Source organism: Vitis vinifera, chromosome 19 (assembly GCF_030704535.1).
Source record: "Vitis vinifera cultivar Pinot Noir 40024 chromosome 19, ASM3070453v1".
In the NCBI taxonomy this organism is placed as follows: domain Eukaryota; kingdom Viridiplantae; phylum Streptophyta; class Magnoliopsida; order Vitales; family Vitaceae; genus Vitis; species Vitis vinifera.
The window spans coordinates 11,071,286-11,097,840 of NC_081823.1; the positions used below are offsets into that span (position 1 = coordinate 11,071,286).

At 30.6% G+C, this 26,555-nt stretch overlaps 1 protein-coding gene and 1 long non-coding RNA gene across 2 annotated transcripts; both read left to right on the forward strand.

Annotated features, from left to right (window-relative positions):
- The first annotated feature begins 9,986 nt into the window (after nt 1-9,986).
- On the forward strand, nt 9,987-10,600 carry LOC104877644 (S-protein homolog 18). Its single transcript, XM_010646406.2, has one exon. The coding sequence runs from the start codon at nt 9,994-9,996 to the stop codon at nt 10,501-10,503; it is 510 nt and encodes a 169-aa protein (XP_010644708.1). The 5' UTR covers nt 9,987-9,993; the 3' UTR covers nt 10,504-10,600.
- Nucleotides 10,601-19,745: 9,145 nt separating this feature from the next.
- On the forward strand, nt 19,746-26,074 carry LOC109121750 (uncharacterized). Its single transcript, XR_009465327.1, has 3 exons — nt 19,746-20,170; nt 23,381-23,648; nt 25,815-26,074. It is a non-coding gene; the product is annotated as an uncharacterized LOC109121750 (long non-coding RNA).
- Nucleotides 26,075-26,555: the final 481 nt, after the last annotated feature.

Below are 26,555 nucleotides of genomic sequence, written 5' to 3' on the forward strand. Positions count from 1 at the left end.
TTTTTTCTTTTTTCCTTTTTCTTTTTTAAGTCTGCCATCAATTTTTTTGTTTAGAGAAGTGAAAATCTAGGTGAGAAACATTTGTCAAGGCTATTTGTCATAATAACATTTTCTTATGTCAACATTTTCTAACATTCAAACCATATGTCATAATCACACAATCTAAATCAAAATTTTATTAAAAATGATTTTCATCTTAACCTTCACCTGAACTTAAAAGCACTGAAAAATTTTCAACAAAAAAGAATGAACTCAAAACCTAAGAAAGAATATTGATGTAGTTTCATGGATAAATTTTTAAAAAATATAATAAGGAGATATAATTTAACAATAATTTTCATAAAAACCCTTGAAGTTTGAACATGTTAAAACATGGACTATTAACAATTTCATATCAAATTAAAATAAATTTATTTTAAAATATTTTTACTCTAGCTATCAAATAATAAATGGTGTCCAATTAGGTGTAACTTTATAATTGGGTAATTAGCTTCAAATTTATTTCTTTTTAAGGTGGACAAATTTTTTTTTTTAAATTTTTAGATATGAATACAAATGAGGACATATAATTTAACAATAATTTTTTATAAAAATCTTGGAAGTTTGAACATGTTAGAACATGCAATATTTTCAATTAAAATTATTTATGCCAATAGCAATTTTATATCAAATCAAATAAAATTATTTTTAAATATTTTTACTTGGGCTATTGAATAATGAACGGTGCTTGATTAAATAGGACTTTAGAAATGATCGACTAGTCTTAAATTTATTTCTTTTTAAGGTGAATAGAATCAATGTCTATTAGTACTAGTAACCTCTAACCAAACCCTTAAAAGTTGGGATTCATTGCAATCACATTTCCTACCAAAGGAGTGTAAAGGTCAACAAGAAATCCCTTGTTGACTAGGGTCAAGCAAATTAGAGTCAAACCATTTTATTCCATTATATTAGAACGTATAGAAAACATTTTTGCATATTTTAAACAATCAAGATGATCTAACATATTTTTCATGCAAAAATGTATTTGATCTATGTAGCGAAACAAAAATAACATTTTATATGATTTCAAAGCAACATAAAACAAGAAATATTTTCTTTTACAACAAATATATTAATTTTTCATACCTCAAAAAAATCACTCAAAATCTTGAAGAACATACTCCTCACTTGATGTATCATAATTCAAAAGCTACTATTACTACGGACTATTTATCTAAGGTTATAAATTTTGGCATTCATAATAATATTTTGTGTTAAAATTATCATTTTTTATATTTCATTATTTTTATCAATTAATTTTAATTTAATTAATTAGTTTTCTAAATTCCTAATTTATGTAAAACTCTTGTTCATAGAACTTGTTTCTAAAATTCTTTCATTTTTTCTTATTTATTTAAACTAAATCCCTCAAAAAAAACATATTCCTTTTATTTAAATAAATATCTCTTCCTACTATTATTATTATAATATTATATTATCTTTCCAAAAAGTTTTTACAACCACCACCATCCTATGCCTTCTTCAATTATTATTATTTTTATTATTGTAGTAATTTTTTTCAGTTTCGCATGTTACATTCGTGCACTTAATTTCTTCTTCCCTTTCTTTGTTTTTTTGTTTTTCCAACACTGTCATCACATGCATACATTTTTTTTTTTTTCATTTTTTGTTACTTACAATCATCACACACGACACACTTTTTTTTCTTTTTCTTTCATCACAAAAATTGCATTCCATCACAAAGATCACTTCCTTGGCGTTTGACACCCAACTCATCGGGTGTTTTTTAAAAGCTAAAATTGCACCATATGCTTGGAGAACCGCAAGCTAAAATTGTACAATTTGATTTGATCAACTCTTTTACAAAAAATTGATGAATAGCATCCATGAGAGATTTGATTCCAAACAAAATAATTCATTAATGTATAATGTATTACCCAATGGTCTTACAGAAACATTTAACAAGACCTTTTGCAACTTATTGAAGAAAATTGTTGATGAATAAAAAAGAGATTGACATGAATAAGTAGGAGAAACACTCTAGGCATTTCAGATAACATATCAAACACCCACACAAACAACCGCTTACTCCTTCATTTATGATGTAGTAGTTGTACAACCCTTTGAGTATTAAATCCCTTTATTAATGATTGCTATACATGAATGACTAACTAATAAAGATAATGTCATGTTATGTCTTCACGGATTCATAACGAATAAATTGCCATGAGCAAAAATAACCTTATAACTCAATAATCCATTTAAGTTTTAAATATATCCAATATAACCATATACAAACAATTAAATAAACAAAAAGAAAAGGAAAAAGGTTTTTTTTTTTTTTTTTTACAATTAATTCTATATAACTTTACAAACAAGAGATGGGCATCGGTCTTCTCTTACATGAAGAAGGGGGAGACATAGAAGGTGAGTTGGAAGAATAGTTAGGGATAATGAAAATGCAACACAAAATAATAGGAAATGAATCGTTGGGAATTGAAACAACATCATCAACAATTGGGGGGCTTTTTAGCTTACTAGGGACTATGAAAGTTTTAGAAGGGGATTTTCGATAGAAAATATTTTAAAGAGGGTCATATTTTTATCCATGGTATAGATATATGAGTTTGAAGAGTTATTAGGCTTTGTTTGGATTCCGTAAAATTTAGAAAATGTAAGAGAAAATAAATATAAAGGAAAAATAGATGAAAAGAAAAAATGGAAAAAATAAATAAAGTTAATAAATTATTTTTATATGTTACTTCAAATTCATTTAACTTATTTTAAATTTTTTATATAAAAATTATATAATATGAAAATGTATAAATTTCTAACTAATTTTTCATATTGTTTGTAATAAAACTAAATATGAGAAATTGTGTTCCTAAACATTTTTTTTCTTCCTTATTATTTTCTTGTTCCAAATATAGAATTAATATTTGCAGATTTTAATTTTCCAAAAATACTTTTTTATATTAATTATAAAGAAAAGTCTCCTATGATTCCCTATCTAAATCTAAAAAATAAAAAAATAAAAAATGAGAATTTATTTATTAACAATCATCTTTATCTTCACAAATTTCAAAATATTTAGAAATTTATACACTATGATATTACTTCTCAAAAGTTTTCCTAAAATTCCTATACATTATCACAATTATTACCAAGTAGACTCCAAGATTTTTTTATTCTCCTACTTTCACTCATATCATCATAAATGATATTGTTACATATTATCATATTTTAAGAAAAATAAAATATCTCCACCCATGTTACAAAGGATCCTAACTCGAGAAGGAAGGTAACAGGTCAAGATAATCTTCCATTCAAAACAAAAGACTTCTTATCTATTCAAAAAAAGGTGAGATAACATGTCATAGATTCGAAAATATGTTAAATCAATTCTTTTCTAAAAAAAAGTTATACTACTTTAAGTTAGATATTTACATGGATAAGGATTAAAAAGCTAAATTTTACCATCATTATTGATATTAGTTTTACATAAATTTCAAGAAGATTAAAAGCATAAATTATATTTCACTTAGTTTTAAATTTTATCTTAAAAATCAATTAAAATATTTTAATTTTCTTATTTATTTTTAAAAGGAAATTAACAATATAGTTTTCCATATTTCACATTTTTTAAATGAAAATTTTATGTAAATTAGTTGACAAATGAAAAACTTAAATTTTAAGTCAAAAGATTTTAATAATAATAATAATAATAATAATTAACCATTGTTTTTTATTTAATATTTTAAAAAATTAAACATTCTCCTTTTTATTTCCATTACTAGAAGTAGAAGCATAAATATAAATTTTCTAAGTGAATTAAAATCAATAATTTGTTTATTGTTATAAAATATGAGAACCTAGTGGATTACGAAGACTTCTAGATGATCATTTATATTGATATATGACTCTATAAATGAAGGAGACTGTTTAATGAATTTTATATTGTATTTTTCTCTCAATATTCCCATTTATTCTCTTCTTGTTTCTTCTTCCAATTCTTTTATTTACAATACACTATCAACACAAGACTCTAACCAATGGTTTGAAACATCATTTAATAATAAACCATTATTTTTTATTTAATATTTTAAAAAATTAAACATTCTCCTTTTTATTTCCATTACTAGAAGTAGAAGCATAAATATAAATTTTCTAAGTGAATTAAAATCAATAATTTGTTTATTGTTATAAAATATGAGAACCTAGCGGATTACGAAGACTTCTAGATGATCATTTATATTGATATATGACTCTCTATAAACGAAGGAGACTTGTTAATGAATTTTATATTGTATTTTTCTCTCAACATTTTCATTTATTCTCTTCTTGTTTCTTCTTCCAATTCTTTTATTTTACAATGCACTATCAACACAATACTCTAACCAATGGTTTGAAACATCATTCATTAAATTATTGAAACAAACCATGATGTAGGCTCTAGTTTTAACCTTGCCTAATTTCCAACTTTTATTTGTGGTGGAATGTGATGCATTGGGGAATGGATTAGGAGTTGTCCTAATGCAAGAACAAAAACATATTGCTTATTTAAGCACTGCCTTGATGGTAAAACACCTTTTGTTGTCCACTTATGAAAAGGAACTTATGGCACTTGTTCTTGCGGTAAAAAAATGGCAACCTTACTTTCTTGGGCGTCATTTTGTGGTCCGAACTGACCAACCAGCCTCAAATTTCTTTGGGAGCAACGAATAAGGATAGAACCATAATAAAAATGGCTGCTCAAATTAATGGGTTATGACTTCTCCATCGAATTCAAGAGGGGTAAGAACAATATGGTAGCAGATGCTTTATCAAGAAAGGACACACAATGTGAATTCAATGCAGTCTCTAGTCCCCTACCCCAATGGTTGGAATCCACCAATGTCGAGAATCAATCACACCCGGAGCTGAAACGAATTCATCACTTGCATGAGCAAGGAGAGGCTATTGGACCATGGGAAAATCTAAATGGTGTAATATTCTTTAAGGAGCGTATCTATCTTTCATCAAACTCAGAACTTATCCTAATCATTCTCCAAGAAATTTATGGCACTGGGCATGAGGGTCTTTACAAAACTCTTCATCGAGTGAAGGAGGTATTATATTGGAGGCAAATGAGGAAGGTTGTATTGGATTACATCAAGCAATGTGATGTTTGTCAACGCCATAAGATAGATCACCAAAAGCTAGCAGGTCTTCTCTAACCATTGCCTATTCCTACACAGGTCTGGACAGACATCTCTATGGATTTTATTGATGGCCTACCCTCTTCTAAGGGGAAGACAGTACTCTTTATGGTAGTGGATCGGCTGTCCAAATATGCACATTTTATTCCAATGTCTCACCCTTACATTGCACCAAAAGTGGCTCAAACATTCTTTGAAAATGCGTTTAAACTCCATGGCATGCCAAGTTTAATAGTATGTGATCGGGACTCCACTTTTATAAGTGCTTTTTGGAAAGAGATTTTCAAATTACAGAGCACTAGCTTCAATTTCAACTCATCTTACCACCCCCAAACAGATGGCTAAACTGAAGCAATGAATCAGACTCTTGAGATGTACCTGCTTTGCTTTACTAGTTCAAGACCAAAGGAGTGGGTTCAATGGGTTCCTTGGGCTGAATTATGTTACAGCACCAGTCTATATGCTTCTACTCGCAAAACTCCCTTCAAAGTGGTGTATGGAAGAGAGCCCTCCCAACTTGCTTTCCTATGTTCCTGGTACATCAAAAGCTGAAGTTGTAGATAACATGCTCCAAGCAAGAGATAAAGTTGTAAAAGACCTAAGATGTTAGCTCCAACAAGCACAAGCTAGAATGAAAACTGCTTATGAACAAGGGAGAGTTAAGAGAGAATTCGTTGTTGGTGATTGGGTATCTGTGGCAACAACCTTATTGGTAAACTTCGTTGGCTTTGAGACGGTCACATAAACTCTCCCCACGATTTTATGGGCCATACTATGTGCTAGAACAAATTGGTTCGGTGGCTTATCGACTTGATCTCCCTCTTGGAAGTAAGATTCATCCAGTTTTCCATGTGTGGATCCTAAAAAAACAGCTGGGTACAACTGATAAAACTGATTCTCCTCTTCCATTAGTATCAGAAACATCAGGTCACTTGCAACCTCAGCCTATAGCAGTTCTAAATTCTCCCAGCAACGGGCGTAAACGGGAACTACTTATTCAGTGGCAGGGGCTCCCAACAACAGATGCTACTTAGGAGGATGAGTACCGACTTCAAAACAAATTTCCAGACTTTGTGTATCCTTGATGACAAGGACGATTCCAAGGGGGGAGGAAATGTCATGTGCAACAATTTTAATTTATTTATTTCAGATATTTTGGTTTATTGAGTTAGTTCAAATAACTAGCAGTAGTGGGCTAGAGAGTGGTTAACGTGAGCTATTCTTTAGCTAGGTATTTTTTAGTAATTGTTGTTGTTTAATCTCTAAGTTGTTGAGTCTGTTAAGTTATAAATTCTTGAGCAATAAAATCATTAGATGAAAAACTTCCAAAAACTTGTCTTTGTTTTTTGCTTTCCAAATTCTTTCAATTCTGCTCATATTTTGTCTTAGCAACATAGCTCGAGGGAGAGGTAGGGAGCGAGGAAGGGGACGAGATCGTGCCATTAACTTAGAATGTGACATTATGCAATTTCTATTTTTACATCTTATTATTTTATATGGCCTGAAACTATATATGAAAACAAACATGCAGATATGGTTTACATATTTTTATAGTAAAAAAATCAATATTTTGTAGGTGATAAGGTATGCCTAGAAGTTATATATCACAATTTTCTTTTTTATAATTACTATGCAATATTTTCATTTCATTATAATAAAAAAATTTCATAACCTGATCTTATGACAAAATTGGTGTCTTTTACTTTTATTATTAGTTAATATTATGAACTTTTTGTATAACTTCTATTCTTAATTTAGTTTTTTTTTATACAATTTTGATTAAATAATATATACAAAATTATATAAAGATACAAATTCTCTTAACCTATGACTAAGAAGAATTATAAACATATGATAAATTTTTATAGCTTGAAATTATTATTATTGTATATATTCTTATTAAAATAACTGTATAATTTATAGTTTGAAGCTATATAAATTTTATATGTAACCAAGAGTTATGAAGGAAATATCCACATATTTCCTTTTTGAATCATTGAAATTCTTAATTTGCTACGATTCAAATTTGATTTTATTGTATCCTCAATATTTTTTTTAGTTGTGGAGGTTGAAATTTCTAAAATTTTACATTTCATATTATGAAGAAAGCTAAATCGCTCTTTTAATACATGCATATGTTGTATTTATTAGTGTGTACATATAATAACAAGTGTTTAATATAGATTTCTTTCAAGATATTTGCCTTATCAATTGTACAACATATATAACAATTGATGTTAATCTATATCAAGTAAACTTGATTGGATTCTTTAGAAGATATAAAATTATGTCACTAATGACATGCAATTCCATGTGAATGACATTTTGTATTATGCTATATTTAAAAGAATCTTGCAAGACCAACTTGGTCCATCGGGGTATAATGATCAATCAACTCATTATAAAGTCATATGAAGTCACATTATAAAACTAAAAGTTTTTATCTAGTAACTAGTCTATCTATACCCTTGAAAGATAGTATGACATGTTGTATAAACTATCATTTTGATGAAACAATTTTCTCGCCTTTATGGGGGGGGGGGGGGGGGGGGGGGGGAGCTGATTCCAGAAGAACGATGTGAAAATTCTTAGAAAGCTTTTTTGTATGATATAAGTGAATATGATTTAATATCCTTATAAAGGATGATTAATTAGTTACCAAATAACTAGTACTACAACAAATAAATCTAAAACACACCTGAAGTGTGATAAATTTATGCCTTGGTATGACAAGAAGCTATGATAATAATAAATAAATCTAAGGTATGCCTGAAGTGAGGAAGACTTATTGGCTCAAATAACCTAATTCCTTAGAAGTGGAAAACACAAGGAAAATAGTTGAAAACTTGATACTCTTAAAGAGACTACAAAATGATTGATCAATTCCAAATAACCCTCAAAGAGGCACAAATGTAACAAATAACCTCTAGAGAGGCATATATTGAATAAGTAGTCATTGCAAAGGTACAAATTGAATGAATAACCCCCAACGAGGCATTGATATCTAAAGAGATTGCTATTAGTTATGTACATAATATGAGAAAAATATATATCAAAATAATGTTATCATTAACAATGCCTATCTTATTTTCAAATGGCCTTTGATATCATGAAGAATTATAAAGATTCCAAATCATGAATAGTACAAGAATGTCAACATAAAAAATAAATGGTCAAAATGGAATATGAAATACAAAAAAGCTAGAGTTGTTAGCCAAATAAGAAGCATTTGGACTTGTAGTCTAGATGCTAGAAGATGTCAAACTTATTGAATGGACCTAAAATCTAAGTATGAAGGCATAAAAATTGTTTAATAACAATGAGTTATTATACAATAGTGTATTTAAGACAATACAAAAATTTATAGCATAAAGTTTCTTGTAGAAACCTTATATCAGCTCTTGTAATGACTCAATCATATTCTTAACTATCAAAATTGATTGTCCCTTAAGGACTTAACATTATACTATATAATGTATATGGATTGATAGGTATTTTAAAATCCCTAAAGAATTCAAAATATATGAAGCAACCAAGTCCTTGAAGGATTTAAAATGTTAAAACAAATAAATCCCTCAAAGATGTAAGATGCTTGTAGCATATAATGTGAAACTTTGTAGCATGTATTCAACAAGCTACAAAGATCCTTGTATTGATTAAGCAATCCAAATGCATGTGGTACAATCGCCTCAATGAATATTTATTGAGGGAAGAATATATGTATTATCTTATTTGCCCATTTATATTTATTAGGAAATCAACAATTGGATTTGCAATTGTCTATGTATGTTAAAGATTTGAATCTTGTTGGATTTGCCATTAAAATATATGATTATTAAAATCTAAACGACTTTAAAAAAGTAAAATCTTATTTTACCTTAATAATTTAAATATATTTAATAAAATTAGAAATACTAATAATTTAATAAATCTTTGTGTTATTTTTATCATAATTTTAACTATTAATATTTATGATAAAATGATGAAATGCATTTAAAATTTTAATAATTTATATTTTTTCAAATTTCTTATAATTATTTTAAATTTTAATAATATATAAATTATATATTTATAATGTCATTGGTTTGATCGTGATTCAACCCCTACTTTGATCATTGAATCATGAACTGGTAACTTTTTTGCTTGAATGATGACTTATCCGATTTTGAAAACATTACCTTTTCTTGATCATAAAACCAAGAAACAACTTACTGACCAAATGAATTAAGTATTTCAATTAATTTCTATTTAAATTTTATAACATGATGATCCACTGGATTAACGTATTAAATCTCATTGGGAGGCTTCATTATATTGGCAAGTATAAAAAGAAATTTTTTATAATCAAGCTTTTTATTGCTCCAGATGTATCCTACTTAATAAACCTCTAAATTAAACAACTTTAGTTTGGCATGGTAAAACATTAATCAACTTAAAAATATGCTTTGATACTATTTCCTTACCAAATGAATAAGTATTTCAATTAATTTTTATTTAAAATAACATGATAAATGATCCACCTAATTAGCATATTAAATGTAATTTGGAGACTTCATTATATTGGCAAGTATCAAAAAAAATTTAAACCTCTAAATTAAACAACCTTTGTTTGGCATGGTAAAATATTAATTAACTTAGAAATATGCTTTGATGGTATTTCCTTTTAATTATATGTTTTCTCTTATAGCCTTGTAAGATATTGGTTGTCAAAAAGCATGATAACCACAAAGCCTTGTATATATAAATGAAAGAAACTAAGCATCAATTCACTCCCGCAAAGAAGATTACAATCATGTTTCCATCCAGCAGATGTTTATTTTCAGTTGTGCTGCTTGTGTTTCTTGTTCGTTTGTGTGATGGTGTGTTTATAGAAAAGAAAGTGGATCTAAGGATCACCAATGACTTGGGCAATGGCTTGGATCTAAACCTCCACTGTAAATCCCAGGATGATGACCTTGGGGTTCATGTCCTTGCCTCTCATCAATTCTTTGAATTCAGTTTCCGACCAAACTTTTGGTCTTCTACGTTATACTTCTGTAGGTTCTGGTGGAGAGGCGAGTCCCATTGGTTTGACATATACGTTCAGAACAGGGATGTTGGACGATGCAGCAAGAAGTGCTGGTGGATGATAGATCCAACTGGTCCTTGTTTACTGAATGATAAAGTTAAAAGATACACTTATTGCGAAAACTGGAATGACCAACAGATTCAGGGTTCAAGCCAAATAGGGACAGGAAACAGCACAGCTAGAATGTCCAATGACCCTGAATATTTGGAAGGCAATGAGAAAAGAGGGAAATGATATCATCATTGTTACCTGCTCTATGTATGGTGAAAATAACTTGATGTAGATGATTTTCCTTAATAACATCGACAGGGCTCAAGAAAATCATTGTCTATTTTTACTTTTTGTCTTTTTTTCTTTTTAAAGTCTGCCATCAATTTTTTATTTAAAGTGAAAATCTAGGTGAGAAACATTTGTTAAGGCTACTTGTCATAATAACATTTTCTTATGTCAAACATTTTCTAACATTCAAACAATATGTCATAATAACAAAATCTTAGTAAAGAACAATTTTCATCCTAACCATCACTTTCTTGTGAATCAAGAGTATTTTAAAAATATTCAATAAAAGGGAATGAGCTCAAAACCCAATAAAAAACATTGATGCAATTTCATAGATAAAAGTTTTTTAGATACAAATACATACAAATACAACTAAGGAGGTATAATTTAATAATAATTTTCATAAAAACCTTTAAAGTTTGAACATGTTAAAACATACAACATTTTCAATTTATATTATTTATGTCAATAACAATTTCATATCAAATCAAAATCAAAATTTAATTACTAAATATGTAATAGGATCCAAAAGGGAATGGGAAAATTTTAATTATTTACTTGATTATATTTGTATGCTTTTTTTGGTATGTGTGTTCTAGCATAGAATAATATATTTTGGTATTCTTAATTGGAAATTAATTTTCATGTACTTTTCAAAATTGGAAAGCTGATTTAAATTGGACTATAGATGGTTAGAAAATTTTATTTTAAGAAATAGATAAGTTGAAAAAAAAAATTAAGAACTCTCTTTCCTTTTAAAATTAGTTCTTAGAGATTTAATTTTATTTAAAATCTTCTCTTTTTAAGATCTCTAAGAATAAAATCTTTTATTTTTTAAAGAGCTTTTATTTTTCCAAATCTTTCTAAAATAGTTTTTTTTTTTCTTTTGTGCAAGATTCGAATTAAAGAAAATAAGTTAATTTTGAGAATTAATGATAGATAATTTATAATTAAGACAGTTATCAAAATCAATATTATACATAAAGTATTTTTTGTGTTCTTAATAAATTTTCATAAGAAGTATCATTCTAGATTTTATTTATTTAGAATTGGATGTTACTATTTTTTGGTTGCTATTTCTTTTTGGAACTTTCCTCTTGATTTGGGATATGCGGTTCTCTAGGATCTCTCCCACCTTGGGAGAAGGAGAAAAACACGCATGATCATCCTCTAGGCTTCCCCTCGAGAGGAGGAGGATCGTACCAAGTTCTTTAGACTCCCCCATCCCTTGAGAGAAGAAGGACTATTTAACACAAACATTCTAATTCAAGTAATAAATAAGGTTTTGTAAAATTTCATGATAGAGACTTTATGATAAGAAAAGGTTATCAAATATTTTTTTAGGGTCAATCTTGGAGGAATAACTAGGGGTGACAATTCATGTTGGTGAGTCATGTTCATGTTGTGTCAAACCTAGGTATTAATATACTACATAACTCAACCCAAACCTGACACGAGCAATAATAGTGTAAAAAACATAAAGCCAAATATTACCTAATTATTAATCAGGTAACTTGTGTAACCCATTCAACCCATTTACTAATCAAGTCCTCTTATTTAATAATCAAGTTAAGTCTTATACATGTCTATATGATTAATGTCTCAACCATACATGCTTATGACTTAATTGACTTATTTATTTAAAAACAAATTTAAAATAAGTCAAATATGGATTAAATAGTTTAAAGATATAATGAAATTAATACTGAGATTATTAGAAAAACGATAAAATTTTGGTTACAAGACGGTAATTAGAGCAACCAGTATGATGCAAAAATACTATATTAAGCCATGAAGAAAGACAAATAGCCAAAGTTTGGACTTCAATGGCAACAAGTAGTACAACATCCAATATTAATATTACTTATTTTTCTCTTGTTCATCGCTAGCCTCTCATTTTTTCTATGAATAATCTTGGATCACTTGGCTACAATAACCTGGATTACTAACACTTGGAAAACTATACTTGGTCTCTGTTTCCTCCCTAGGTCATTGTTAACATCCATTGCTTTAACTTAGCTAAGAGAAATGGATGTTTTTTCTTGATTGGTTTTTTGTTTGAAGTTCTTCCTTATCCTAACATAAAACTTAGAATGGTTGTAAGGGCAAAGTTTCAAGGTGCCTTTTAAATGTAGGGTATATTGATAAAATATTCTGAGTTAGACTTGTGCTTAGAATATATTGTTGTTTTATGCTAGGTCTTCCTAGCGATTCTTGTTGCTTCACCAATCAGTATGTAGACTTCTTTGGTCCTAATTTTGGGGTCAGCCTACATGTTCTTAAAGATGCTGCTGAAAAGGCCTTTGATTAGTCCTTGGAATATGGAACAAGATATCTATTTCTTTTTTGCTAGTAGGGCTTATTGTTATGTTTGTAGTTAGATGAGGAGCCATTTTGGCACTGCTATAAATAGTTAGAAGTATACCTCATTGATGAGACCAACTTTGTCACAAGAAAGGAAGTTGATGATGCCTTTGAAGGTCAATACCTTCTTCCTCAACTTCATCACCATCCACTCAAATGAGTTGTCTATCATCATGCATGTCACATTCTTCTGATTCTTGGTCACTTCTTGCCTCCAACTCCTCATAATTTCTAGTTAACAATTTTAATCTCTAGTATGATAAATCCATGGATAGTTTACTTTTCAAGGGAGTAATCACATAATGTTATACATATTCTATATTGTTGAGGTTTTATCCAAGTTCCTCAATAAATTGAGATCAAACACCAATTTAAGAAGACAAAGACAAACAATATCAGAAATAAGAAAAAATAGAACAAAACAAGCAGAATTTACGTGGTTTGGATCCAAGATTTGAATCCTACATCCATGGATCAAGATCACCTCCAAAAATCCACTAGGATTGAACCATTTTACACCCTCAAGAATCTCTAAGAATTATCAAGCTCTCTCTACAGTACAATGAAGAAGACTAACACTCTGAAATCCTCTTTTTTTTTTTTTGCTATGTAATTAAAAAAACTCATACTTTTTTTTTTCACACTTTTATACAAGTACATGGAAAAAGCTAAGCAAACAGATATGCTTTCAGTTAGTTAATCAACTAACTTTACTTACTTGACCAATCAATTTTTGGACCACCAAATTCCACATTCTCCACCTTGGTTCGAAAAATTGAATTTGGATTTTTTGGATGAAGATCTGACTTAAACATGAGTTGCACATTACCTGTACCAAATCCATGCAATACTTGAATTTGCTTACTAGTAGAACTTTAGTTGCCATGTTGGCTGGATTATTAGGTGTGGAAATCTTCTACAGTTTTGCTGCTCCTGAGCTTACAGTTTCTCTAATGAAGTGATATCTAACATTGACCTGTTTGGTCCTTTCATGAAACACAGGATTTTTACACAACTGAATTACTCTATGACTGTCTGAAAATATATCTACTACACTATTTAGCACTCCAAGCTCCTTAACAAGCCCTTGCAACCAGAGAGGTTCTTTCATGGCTTCAATAGCTACTATATATTCAGCTTCAGTTGTTGAAAGTGCCGCTATCGATTGTAGTTGTGACTTCCAGCTAACAGGTCCTCCAAATAAGATGAAAATATAACCTGTAGTTGACCTTCTCTTATCAAGATCCCCTGCATAATCTAAATCTACATAACCTATGATGCCAACACCCTTTTTAGAAGATCCAAACTTCAATCCTACACTAAGAGATCCTCTCACATATCTTAGCAACCATTTAAATCCATTCCAATGTTCTCTACCTGGGTTAGCCATAAACCTACTCAAAACACTTACTGAATGAGCAATATCTAATTGTGAACACACCATTGCATACATGAGTGACCCTATAGCATTAACATATGGAACAAAATCCATCTCATTCCTTTCAACTTCAAATTGAGGACATTGTGTCATTGACAATCTGAAATGTCTTGCTAAAGGTATACTTACAGGTTGTGAATTCTCTATGGAAAACCTCTTCAAAACCTTTTCTAAGTAGCCCTTTTGTGACAAGAATAAAGCACGATCCTCTCTGTTTCTTACAATTTCCATGCCGAGTATTCTTCTTGCATTCCTAAGATCCATCATATGAAATTCTAACTTTAGAATCATCTTCACCTCTTGAATTTGACTTATCTTTGCAAGCCAATAACATATCATTGACATATATTAGAAGAAACATCGTCAGACTTCCTTGTAACTTCTTGTAATAGAAACAACCATCATAACTGCTCATTTTGAAACCAATCGTTAGTATAAAGGTGCCAAACCTTTTATACCATTGTCTTGGGGATTGTTTCAATCCATATAAGGATTTTTTTTTTTTTAAGTAAACACCCTAGATGTTTCTTTTTTGACTTTTCAAAACCTTCAGGCTGAGTCATTAGAATTTTTTCTTCTAAGTCTCCATGTAAAAAGGTAGTTTTAACATCTAGTTGCTCCAATTCCCAATCAAACTACGCTACAATGGACATCAATACTCTAATTAAAGTATGTTTCACCACTGGAAAGAATACTTTGATGTAGTCAATGCCCTCTCTTAGAGTATAACCTCGAGCCACTAATCTAGCTTTGAACCTTATGGGTTCATTTTCAGTGGCACCTTGTTTCCACTTGAATGTCCATTTACAACTTACCACTTTTTGATTTGGCTTTCTTTCTACAAGCACCCAGGTCTGATTTTTCTGTAAGGATTCAAATTCTTCCGTCATTGCTGTGAGCCATTTCATTGATTCATTGTTGTGAGCCATTTCATTGATTCATTGTTGTTTATATATTCTTGGTAAGAGAGTGGCTCACTCTCTTCATACTCCATAGCAGTCAATAGAGCATAGGTAATCAGATCTGCAAAACCAAATCTATCTAGGGGTTTTATGTTCCTCTTAGCCCTATCTCTTGACAAGAGATAATCAAGACCAACTTCTTATGAGTTGGTTCCTGCACCACCTTCAACATTTGAACCTATCACCTTAGTATCTTTTGTCTCTAAGCCACTATATGCTAAATCATTTTGTTGATCATGACCATCTTAAGATGATAACTCCACCTCAAACTCAAAATGGTCTATGTCAAGTGTCAAGCTCCTGTTTTCAGAATCTTCCTCTGTACCTGTAGTTTTAGTCCTCATAGAAAGCATTTCATTTTCATTAAACACAACATCACGACTTATTATTATTTTAACACCCGGAGATTCCTTATTCCATAGCCTGTAACCTTTAATACCCTCTGGATAACCTAAGAAGATACATTTTATTGACCTTTGTTCTAATTTTCCTTCACTTTGGTGAACATAAGTTGTACACCCAAAGATTCTAAGGTGATCATAGTTATAAGGCTTTCCAGACCAAAGCTCTTCTGAAGTTTTAAAGTCTATTGCACTATATGGAGTTCCATTTAATAAATGGCAAGCTATCATTACAACTTCACCCTAAAAAAGTTTAGATAATCTAGAACTATACAACATACACCTTACTCTATTTAACAATGTCTTATTCATCCTCTCTACTAGGCCATTTTGTTGAGGCGCATTCCTTACTGTTTTGTGTCTTAAAATACCTTGATTTTTACAAAACATTTCAAATTCCTCATTGCAAAACTCTAGCCCATTATCCGTCCTTAACACTTTTACTCTTTTATTAGTTTGATTTTCAACTAAAGCCTTCTACTCCTTAACATTTGTTAAGACAGTATGTTCATCTTTAGTTTTTAACAAGTATAGCCAAACTTTTCTAGAGTAATCATCAATCAAGAATAGAAAGTACCTATTTCCATCGTGAGTAAAGACTCTTGTAGGCTGCCCCCATAAATTTGAATGCACATATTCCAATACATCCTTTGACTTGTGTATTGTAGCTTTGAATGCCAACCTATGTTGCTTGCCAAGAATACAATATTGACAAAAATCAATTTTGTTGATGCTATCCCCACACAATAGGCCCTGCTTGTGCAATTCTTTTAGACCTCGATCACTTAAGTGACCAAGTCTTCTATGCCAAAGAATTGTTTTATCAGTTTCAATTCTTAACACTGATCCCACTAAACCTTTCAATGTGTGACCTTCTAGGATATACAAGCCATTTATCTTCTGACCCTTCATGACAACCATGACACCTTTTAAAATTGTTAATTTCCCATTTCCTACTTTGAAGCTATAACCTGATTCGTCTAAAGTTCCAAGAGATATTATATTTCTCTTTAGGTCTGGTACATGCCTGACTTCTTTGAGAGTTATTGTCATTCCATCAAACATGTTAATAGCCACCGTGCTAATTCCAACCATACTACAACTCATGTTGTTTCCTAGTAGCACCTTTTCACCATTAACTTCTTGATAGGATGAAAACTAGTCTCTTCTTGGACACATATGATAGGTGCAACCCGAGTCCAAGACCCATTCTTCATGATTTTGATTCAATGTAACAGTGAGTACCTATGCACTGTCATAACCATCATCTATAAGGGCAACACTTCCTTGTGCTTGAGTTTTTTCTTCTTCTTGTCTATCTAGACAAATTCTTCTTATATGTCCCATCTTGTTGCAATGATAGCACTTGACATTCCTATAATCTTTCTTGCCTTTGGAATTTGATCTTGAATGAGATTTTCCATTTTTTCCATTGTTATTTTTATTTTGAGGTTTTCCTTTGACAGTTAAACTTTCACCACTATTAGTTTTGTTAGAGGACTTCATATCCAATACCTTAGCATTCAAGGAATTTTGAATATCATCAAATGTAATGGCATCTCTACCATATTTCAAGGTTTCTTTAAAGTACTTCAAAGATTTAGGTAGAGAGTTTAAGAGAATGATTGTCTTATCTTCATCTTCCACCTTGATATCTAAACTCTCTAAATCCAACACCAATTTATTAAACTCATCTAAGGCATCATTAATTGGCTTAGATTCTTCAATCTTGAAACCATATAAATGTTCCTTCAGAAAAATGCGATTTGGCAAAGCTCGGGTTCTGTACAATTCTTCTAGCGTTTTCCAAACCCCAACAACAGTTTTCTCATGAGATACTTTTCTCAGAACCTGATTAGAAAGACTTAATATGATCTAGTTGTTAGCCTTTCTTTGAAATTCTTGCCTTTCATTTTTAGTCACGCTTTCTGGAAGATCTTTATCAAACAGTAAAGCCATTTCAATGCCTTATTGAATCAAGATGGCCTCCATCTTCATCTTCCATAACCCAAAGTCATTTCTACCAATGACCTTCTCAATACATACTTTGTAGTCGATGTTCTTCTATCTCTGTTCTTGATTTGGCTCTGATACTAGATGTTGAGGTTTTATCCAAGTTCCTCAATAAATTGAGATCGAACACCAATTTAAGAAGACAATGAAAAACAATACCAAAAATTAGAAAAAAACATAACAAAACAAGCAAAATTTATATGGTTCGGATTCAAGATTTGAATCCTACATCCACGGATCAAGATCACCTCCAAAAATCCACTAAGATTGAACCATTTTACACCCTCAAGAATCTCTGAGAATTATCAAGCTCTCTCTATAGTACAATGAAGAAGACTCACACTCTGAAATCCTCACTTTTTTGTTCTATAATTTAGAAACTCACACACTTTTTTTTTCTCAAACTTTTATACAAGTACATGGAAAAAGCTAAGAAAAAGGGTATGCTTTCAGTTAGTTAATCAACTAACTTTGCTTACGTGGCCAATCAATTTTTGGACCACCAAATTCCACATATATTTTTCTAGAAATCCACTGGAACATTGTTGGAAAACTACATCTTTTTTTAGTAAGAACATAATATTCTAGTCATTTCCTAATTGCAAAGGAATTGATACATTGTAGCATTATGTTCCTTCTCCACAGTGATATCCCTATAATGTTTTAACTCTAGATGTAGGATCGGAGATTTCTTTTCAAACATAATGCAACTTTAAAATGTGTTCCATATCCAACATATTACATGTTTTGATCAACATAACTCAGTTAGTCTACCCAACTATAGTGTTGCTTTTGTCCCTCAAAGACATTAGTTGGTTTACCCAACTAAAGTAATCCTAAGTTATTTCAAATATTATGAACCCATATGGGAATCTTTATCACGAGGCCAGCCAGCCAACTGCAAATTTGGTTGGGTATTCAATGTGTTGTTCTAAGGGTATGAAAAAAAACAAAGGAATTGACCGAGCCCAAAACACGCAAGCAAAGAACAAAAAAAGGAAATGGGAACTTATCAGTAAAATAGGCTGAGGTGTGACAATGCATTGTCCTTGAAATAGATCAACTCTCCTTGAAGATGAGCTCAGTGCACTAGGGAAATAGTGGTCTACCTTCAGGATTCAACAACCAATGAATCTCGCCTTGGGTGCATTTTGCAAACAAGATGTGTATAGCTTGGGTTTTGATATAATCCTCCATGATAGATGTATGAATGTAGCAAGCACGGTGATGAACACGACTACTATAGTGGAGATGGAAGTAGACTTGGGAATGTAGTAAGTCTGGCTACTATAGTGAAGACAAAAGCAGGTTTGAGAATGCAGGAAGACAAAATACAAAACACTCGAAGGATTAGAAAACTCTATGAAATTGATGTGTTGAGAGCTGTGGGGTGATATGCTTTTATAGGTAGAGACCCAACATGTCTCTCCCTTATAATCAAAGGCACTAACACAGTCCCAACAGGTCTCTTCCCAAATATTCGGATCCATTGAACCACTAACCTAAGTCTCCTAAAAGAAACAACCCATTAGAAGACTTGACCAAAATAAAAGACTAGGTCAAATAGTGTAAAAAATAATTGAACCCACATGCAAGGAGGACCCTCCGTGCATTACGGAATTATGACCCAAATCACCCAAAACCCCATTCAAATGGGCTTGGGCCCCATGGGTTCGCAAGGCTCTCCTACACCTCTCCACAAGCCCATTAGGCTAAGGAAGTGGGTTAGATAATATACCCACTAAAGGTGTCACTACTACAAAAAATATATTCAATGACGTTCATTTCCTTAGCGCTTGCTAGAAACGTCAAGGAATTGTATTAATAATGGCGCTTATAGAAATTTGACTAACAATGACGTTTTTTGAATAAATATATTGGCGCTTATAGAATTTAGCTGAAAGTTGGCGCTTCTTTAAAGGTTTCATTGGCGCTTTAAATATGTTGATACTTTTTTTAAGTGTCATTGTTTGTTGGAGTAACATTGACATTTGTAATAAATGTCATTATTTATGAGTCTATATATACCCTTCTTTTTCCCAATCTTTTCCAATTTAATGAACCCTGGATATCGTAGATAGGAACCCTAGCCCTAAATCTACTAACAACAGCCAAGACAAAGACCATCGGCAAACTCAATGGCAAATAGAAACCCATCTGTCACCGCATCGGTGATAACATCAACTAGACGGGACACTCCTTCTACACTCAAGAGGATAACCTCGATAAACATCATTGGCAAGTTAAATCTCTACGTTTATTAGCCACTGCTGATGACCTTTCATCAGAAAATAACTGTTGCGAATAACATCTGTATCCATCACTGGAGAAATCTAGAACGAAGAAGCCCTAACCCTTCTTCATAGATGAACTCCACTGTCGAGAGGCCCTAATTGACCTACCATCACCAAGATTTTGGGAACTTCTTCAAATAATCAACACAGGTAAATCCCTCTCTTTAGGGTTTATTTTTTTCTCATGCTTTGTCTGGAATTAAAGCTTCTATAATTCTTTTTTTATGGTGTCACAGCCTTTGTGATTTCGCACTAGAGAGATAGAAGCCCCTATTGCTTATAGATATCAACTATCAGGTCTTTATGGTAATTTTCCTTCATTTTCTTCAACCCCCACCTTATTTGACATTTCGAATACCTCATCCTCTGTAATTTCCATGTAAAACTTTGTTCCTCACCATCTGTTATTATCTAACCTAAGAGTATGCATGATAAGGGCTAGGAACAAATTTTAGCTCATCCTCAGGTGCAAATTTTAGTTTCTAGTTCTTATTGTTTGTTTTGTATGCTTCTTTTATTTTAGTTTTTAATGTGCTTGTGATTTAATATTGGAATTTGATTTATTTAATTTGTAGGATTGGATATTTATGTTTTATTGGTATGTTAAAGGTTAGGATTGTGGATTATTTTTCTAATGTAATGGTAGAACTTGATTTTTTGTGTGGATCACAAATGGGGTTGGTGATTCTAATATGAGACAGTTTTAGGTGTAATGGGTTGTTCTCATTTATGGGTCCTACAGTGAGGATGTTGATTGTAGGGAAATGAGGCTGCTGGTTCAAGGATGGGAGAGATTTTGGTGAACTGGGTTCCTTATATATTGGTGTGTTAAAATGTTTCTGTTTTTGGTATTAAGTTTATTAAAATTTAAAAATTAAGGAATCATTTAGCAAAATTAATCCTAAGTATCTATCAATTTATTGTTCTAGTGTTAGACTTTTAGATTTTTAATCATTTGTTGTTGCTCCATACTAGTGGCATTGGTTTTCTCTTTTTTTTTTTCTCCTTTATGAGTATAAGAGTTTTCCTTTTTCCTAAAGTTTTCTAGTTCTTTAGAGATTTGATAAGGCTTTGGTTATTAGATTTGGACATTTAGCATTTTGAACTCTAGGATTTTAAGTTCAGTCTTATAGGTTTTTCAATTCTTGGATTCAAGTTTTCACTTTAATGAAAATTATCATGTTGGATACTTAGATGTTTGTCTAAGCAGTAGCAGAATTTTTTAAAGGATAGTGAAAATTCATCAAAATCATTTTGTGGGACTTTTGATTTTGAGAAGTCTAATCCACCATCTATATGGCAACTTCTTGACAAGAGTTATCCCTTCTGCAACTTAGATTAGAGAAAAGAGAAAAAAAACTAGATGTTGTTAATGAAAATTAAAATACCTGCAAAGGGAAAGTTTGAGAAATGATCCAACTAGATGGTGCTCTAGAAGCAGAAATGACTTCCATTAGTGGGTTTTGATGGCAAAAAAAAAAAAAAAAAAAAAAAAAAAAAAACTGAAAATTCAAGGAATCATGAGGATTGCAAAAATAGGAATCTGTGGCACCTCATCTATGAGGTAAGTCTACATGTGTATAATATTTATTCCATATCTATTGAGTCACAGTAACTTTTTAAAATTGCATTAAGGTTACAGTTGAACCTCTTCCACTTTTTTCTTTCATTCATTGAATTTTGGTTGATGGTTTTTAACATATGTTTCTGGTTTCTGTGTTTGCTCTGTTAATTTCATTTTTCCCAAGATTGTCATTACTTTCGTTTATGAAATGTCAATTTCTCCATTATATATATTTGTTGCCCTATCAAGTCTTTTTTTTTTTGGTAAATCGTAGTTGCCTAAGAGACTTGTTTTGTAGTTTTAGATTTCTTATTCCCTTCATTTTTGTTTTATTTATCTTCCGTATTTTGTTTAAGAAACAAATAGACGGATTCTATGTTCGGTAGTGGTATTTTTATAATAAATTGTCTTTTTTTTTCCTTGTCCTATTTTAAATGTGTACTATAATAATAGTATTGGTTGATCACGGGCTTGCATATGAGCATTGAGAAATGTTGCTTTAAGGAATTAAAGCTATGAACCATGTTTTTGGTGTTAATAGTATTCTAATATGATTTTAGAAAAGATTCAATGGAAAAGTCCTTTCATGATTTCTATGAGCTTTGTGGGTTGGAAGGAGAGGGATTTCAAATGGAATGAGGAAAATGACAGAAAATGATGAGTCTTTGAGATAAGGAAGATGTGGAAGAAGGTGAGCATTTGAGAGGGGGGTTTATGAGTTTTCAAAAATTTAAGGTGATGTATGGGTTTGGTGAGGTAGGTAAAGAAATGGGTCTTAAGGGCAAAATAAGAGGTAAGATAGAATACCCCTTGGTAATATAGATAGATTGGAAAGTACAGGGAAATCAAGTTACACAAACCTAAACCTTAATTTATTTTCTTTTTCTCCTTTCTTCTTCCTCTTCTTTTTCCTAAATTTAACTAATCTCACAAGTTTTACTTCTAACATAGATTGCAATCACTAGCTAATAGAGGCTTTTTACTTGTTTAATGTGCCAGAGGATTCAGGATCTTGTTACTCAAGTGTACTTCCTGGTCAAGAATATTGTGTGGAAATATTTAACTGCTACTTCCCAGTCAAGAATATGGAATGGAAATATTTAACTGCTATAAAATATTTCTATATTTGAACTCTTTGAACAACCATTTTGTAACTTGGTAGAGTATGTCAGGGGAGTTTTACTGTCTGATTGTCTTACTGATTGCAAAAAATATTTAAGAAGCTGTCATATAAAAAGATTATGAAATATGTATCAAGAGCACAATGATCACAATATACAGGGTTAAAATCCTTCCATTAATGCTAAAAAAAAAAGGTAAAATAACTTCCATCTGTGTTATGTTTAGTGATAGCTTGGGTGTGATAAAACTGAAGTCTTATTGTTATAATTGTTGGCTTGGTCTTGTGATAGTCTTGGCCTAGTAAAAGAACAGTCATAGTGCTATCATTGTTTGGTTTGGTCTACCATTTAAACTAAGGAACACAATAAGTTATCCTAAAACTTTATTTTATGTTAATGATTTTGGCTCTGTGCAATAATTAAGCGCCATACAATATTTTTGGACAGGAGGTGACCTACCAAAAATATTTTTGTATAGACTCTGGTCATCTTTTCATTCCTTGAACAATTTACCAACCAAAATCTCATGATGTATTTGTTATTTAATGCTGAATTAAGGACTGCTATTTTGGATTATTTATCTATTTGTTTTATGCATTCATTCTGAACCTATGTCCAATAATTTTCTCCATGTGAAGCAATTATATAGAGATTTCTGTTTTTGTTACTTGCCAGGGTCTATTTGGTGAATTTGAAAAAGTCAAGTGGCGTGGAACATGGGTTGTTAAAACAGTAATTAGAAGACAAATTTATGATGATCGTGTTACAATGTTTGTTAGATTATACTTTCTCTTTCCTGTTTTCTCAGTTTGATGAATTTGTTTGAGTTAATGTTAAAGAAAATACTCTCTTAAGGGAGCTTCGACATCCCAATATTTTGCAGTTCCTTGGTTCAATTGTGCATGGGGAAGAGATGATCCTGATTACAGAGCATTTGTCAAAAGTAGGTTTTATTATGAATCTATTGTGTGGTCCTTTCCATAACCTTATTTATGGAATTGATTAATGATATATCCTATTTGTGGAAGCTTAATATTAGTTTAAGTTTAGATCATTATTGTGTGCATTGTTTGTATGGTCAAATTATAAAATTTAACATAGAAAATTCTATAATTTGGTTTAAAATTTGATTTTGTTTAGAGTTGGTTTAAAATATTTACTATATGATGCTTAGCAGTTAGAAATTCCATTGGCAAGGATAAAGCTGAACATAATTTGCATTGTTGCCTAATAGTTGGGATCAGGCCCAATGGATTATTCTCTAGCTCTACTGTTTGTATAAACTAGTATCAAATTAAATTAGGCTACCCAATTTTTAACCTGTTCCTTAAGAGTGTTATTTGTACAAAGTAGGCTTAGTTTTTAGATTTACGAGCTTCAAGAACTAGGAAATATGAGAAGACCAATTGTGCTATCTGTTTGTTAGATAACAATATTCTTGCCTATATTTGCATAATCCTTGTAGCTGCTCACATATTGTGTTTTATTTTATCTGAATGGTTGTTGGATAAAGTTAGAAACACAAAGTGGCTGCAGGGAAGCTCTTGGATTTAGGAGGTTCAAAGGTTTAGAATTCATGGTCCTATTTGTTTGGGGGCTTGTTAAATAACAATATCTTGCCTATATTTGCATTATCCTTATAGCTGCTTGCATAATCATGTCAAATGGTTGGGTAGACTTTTCAGAGATGCTTGAATTGATTCTTGACCATTGAATCTTTTTTGTCCCCACAAAAATTTCTATTATCCAATCCAACCTCTTATTTTTATTATTCAAACCAGCCTCTTAAATTTTTTTTCTATTTTTTCTATCATTGTACAAGTTCAACGAACCTCTAGCAAAAGTAGCCTCTTATTATTTTATTAAGGTGCTATTTTATTTTATATCTTTGATCAGTGTTGAAGTAGTTATTAACTTGTTAATAAATTAAGTGGTGTTACGTGGGATCTTATTTTATTTTATTTTTTATTTTTTAAAGGAAAGGAAAATCTACTCAAATAAATATATAAATAAATAATAGTGTAATGGTCTTCAAATTCAAAACATGAACCCCACTAATGGAGTGAATTGACATCCAGGTTGCATCGAAAATGCATGTAACAACTAAGATGAGTGGGCTAATTTTTAGTATTTAGTATTGAGTTATTTTATTTACATCTCAAATTTTCCAAAATATATTGTAAACATCAAAGATAGTTGTATTATAGAGACAAGAAGATCTCAATATCTTATTATGTTTTACCCTTTTTCTTTGCTAAGGATGTCTTCTAAAATTTTATTTGTTTTTTTTTATTCTCAACTCTTTGAAGTATAAATTTTTGTTCACATTATAGAATGAAAATTGTTTTTTTGTTACGACTTTCAAGATAAGATTTTCTATATCATACATATAGTCTTATAAGCTATTTAATTATATATTAATTTTCATAGTTCTCATATATGACTTACTTTTTCATCAACTTAATTATCTTATAAACTTTTTAATGTTTTTAAAATCATGTCTCTTATAGTATAATCTCGTGATGATTGTATAGCATAACTCTAATACTTTTATTTTTTCCATGGAACAATATGTATTTTGATCCATCCACTTATTAGTATAAATGTTAAGGTAATGTTATTTTCTTTCTAAGTTTAGCTTTTCAATTCTTATTGTGGGGTGTATTTCCATCTATTAGAAAATTTCTAGTCAACCATTTCTTAAAGTTCATTGAAGTTGAGATACTCCTAATTTTAGGAGCTCAAGGACCTCTCTTCCTTTTTATACATTTTTTTTCCATTATTAAAATAAATCTCTGTGTTAAAGAATGATAATCCAGGTTGTAGTAAATTAGAAAAACATAAATTTTAGGAATTGACTTAAATGTTTATTCAATAATTTTGTACTTTTAGAATATTACCAAAGTAAACCAAGTGGAAGCATAGTATGGTACAACAATGAAAAATATTTATTTATTTTATTTTTATTTTTATTTTTAACTTTAAAGTTTAGGTTAGTAAGCAAGCTTGAGTAGTCTAAATTAATTCTATGAAGGTCATAGTTTCAATAATGTTTATTGGTTGTTATATGTATAATTTAAAGGTTTTTTTTTTCTACTTTTGTTTACAGGTTGCAAATGAAATCAATATGATCTTCAAGGTGTCAAAAGAAGAGAAATTGTCATGTTGAAGAAAGTGATTCCAAAAATCATGAAGATTACGTTAATGAACTCATTAGGAGGTTGAACTAGGTTTTTGCATATTATGGTTTATTTTAATGGTTTTTTTCCTTAGCTTTTGTTCTTATATTAAAAGAATTGTAAATTATAGTCCAATAATTTGTATGTAATCATTATATAAGTAGTTATATTAATTGCTTAGATTAGGTAATTGTATATTAGTTTTTGGAAATTTTAATTGGTAAAGTTTTATTCAATTTTATGGTGTAAAATTGTTTTTTCTTTAATTTAATTATAGGAAATTCATTATTTTAATAAAAAATAAAATCATTTTTTATTAGAACATGTTCAAAAATGACGTTTTTATAGGTGTCATTGTTAAAATAAGTCAAAGATGAGGCTTAAGTGTCAAGATTGACAATTTTGTAAAAATTCTTTAATAAAAACACTTAGAGATGACGCTTTTAGAAGTGTCATTGTTAACATTAATCAAAGACGGCACTTGTTAGAAGTGTCATAGAAAACATAAAATCAAAGATGGCACTCCTTAGAAGTGTCATTGTTGATTGAAACCTATAATGACAAGCTAGGAGATAACATTTGAGGGAAGCGTCATCTTTTGCCTTCCTTGACACTTAAAAAGTGTCATTATTCCCTTTTTTCTTGTAGTGTGTTGCTATCTTTTCGATGTG

Coding starts and splice junctions, on each gene's coding strand:
- LOC104877644 (XM_010646406.2), top strand. CDS start 9,994: ATGTTTCCATCCAGCAGATGTTTATTTTCAGTTGTGCTGCTTGTGTTT.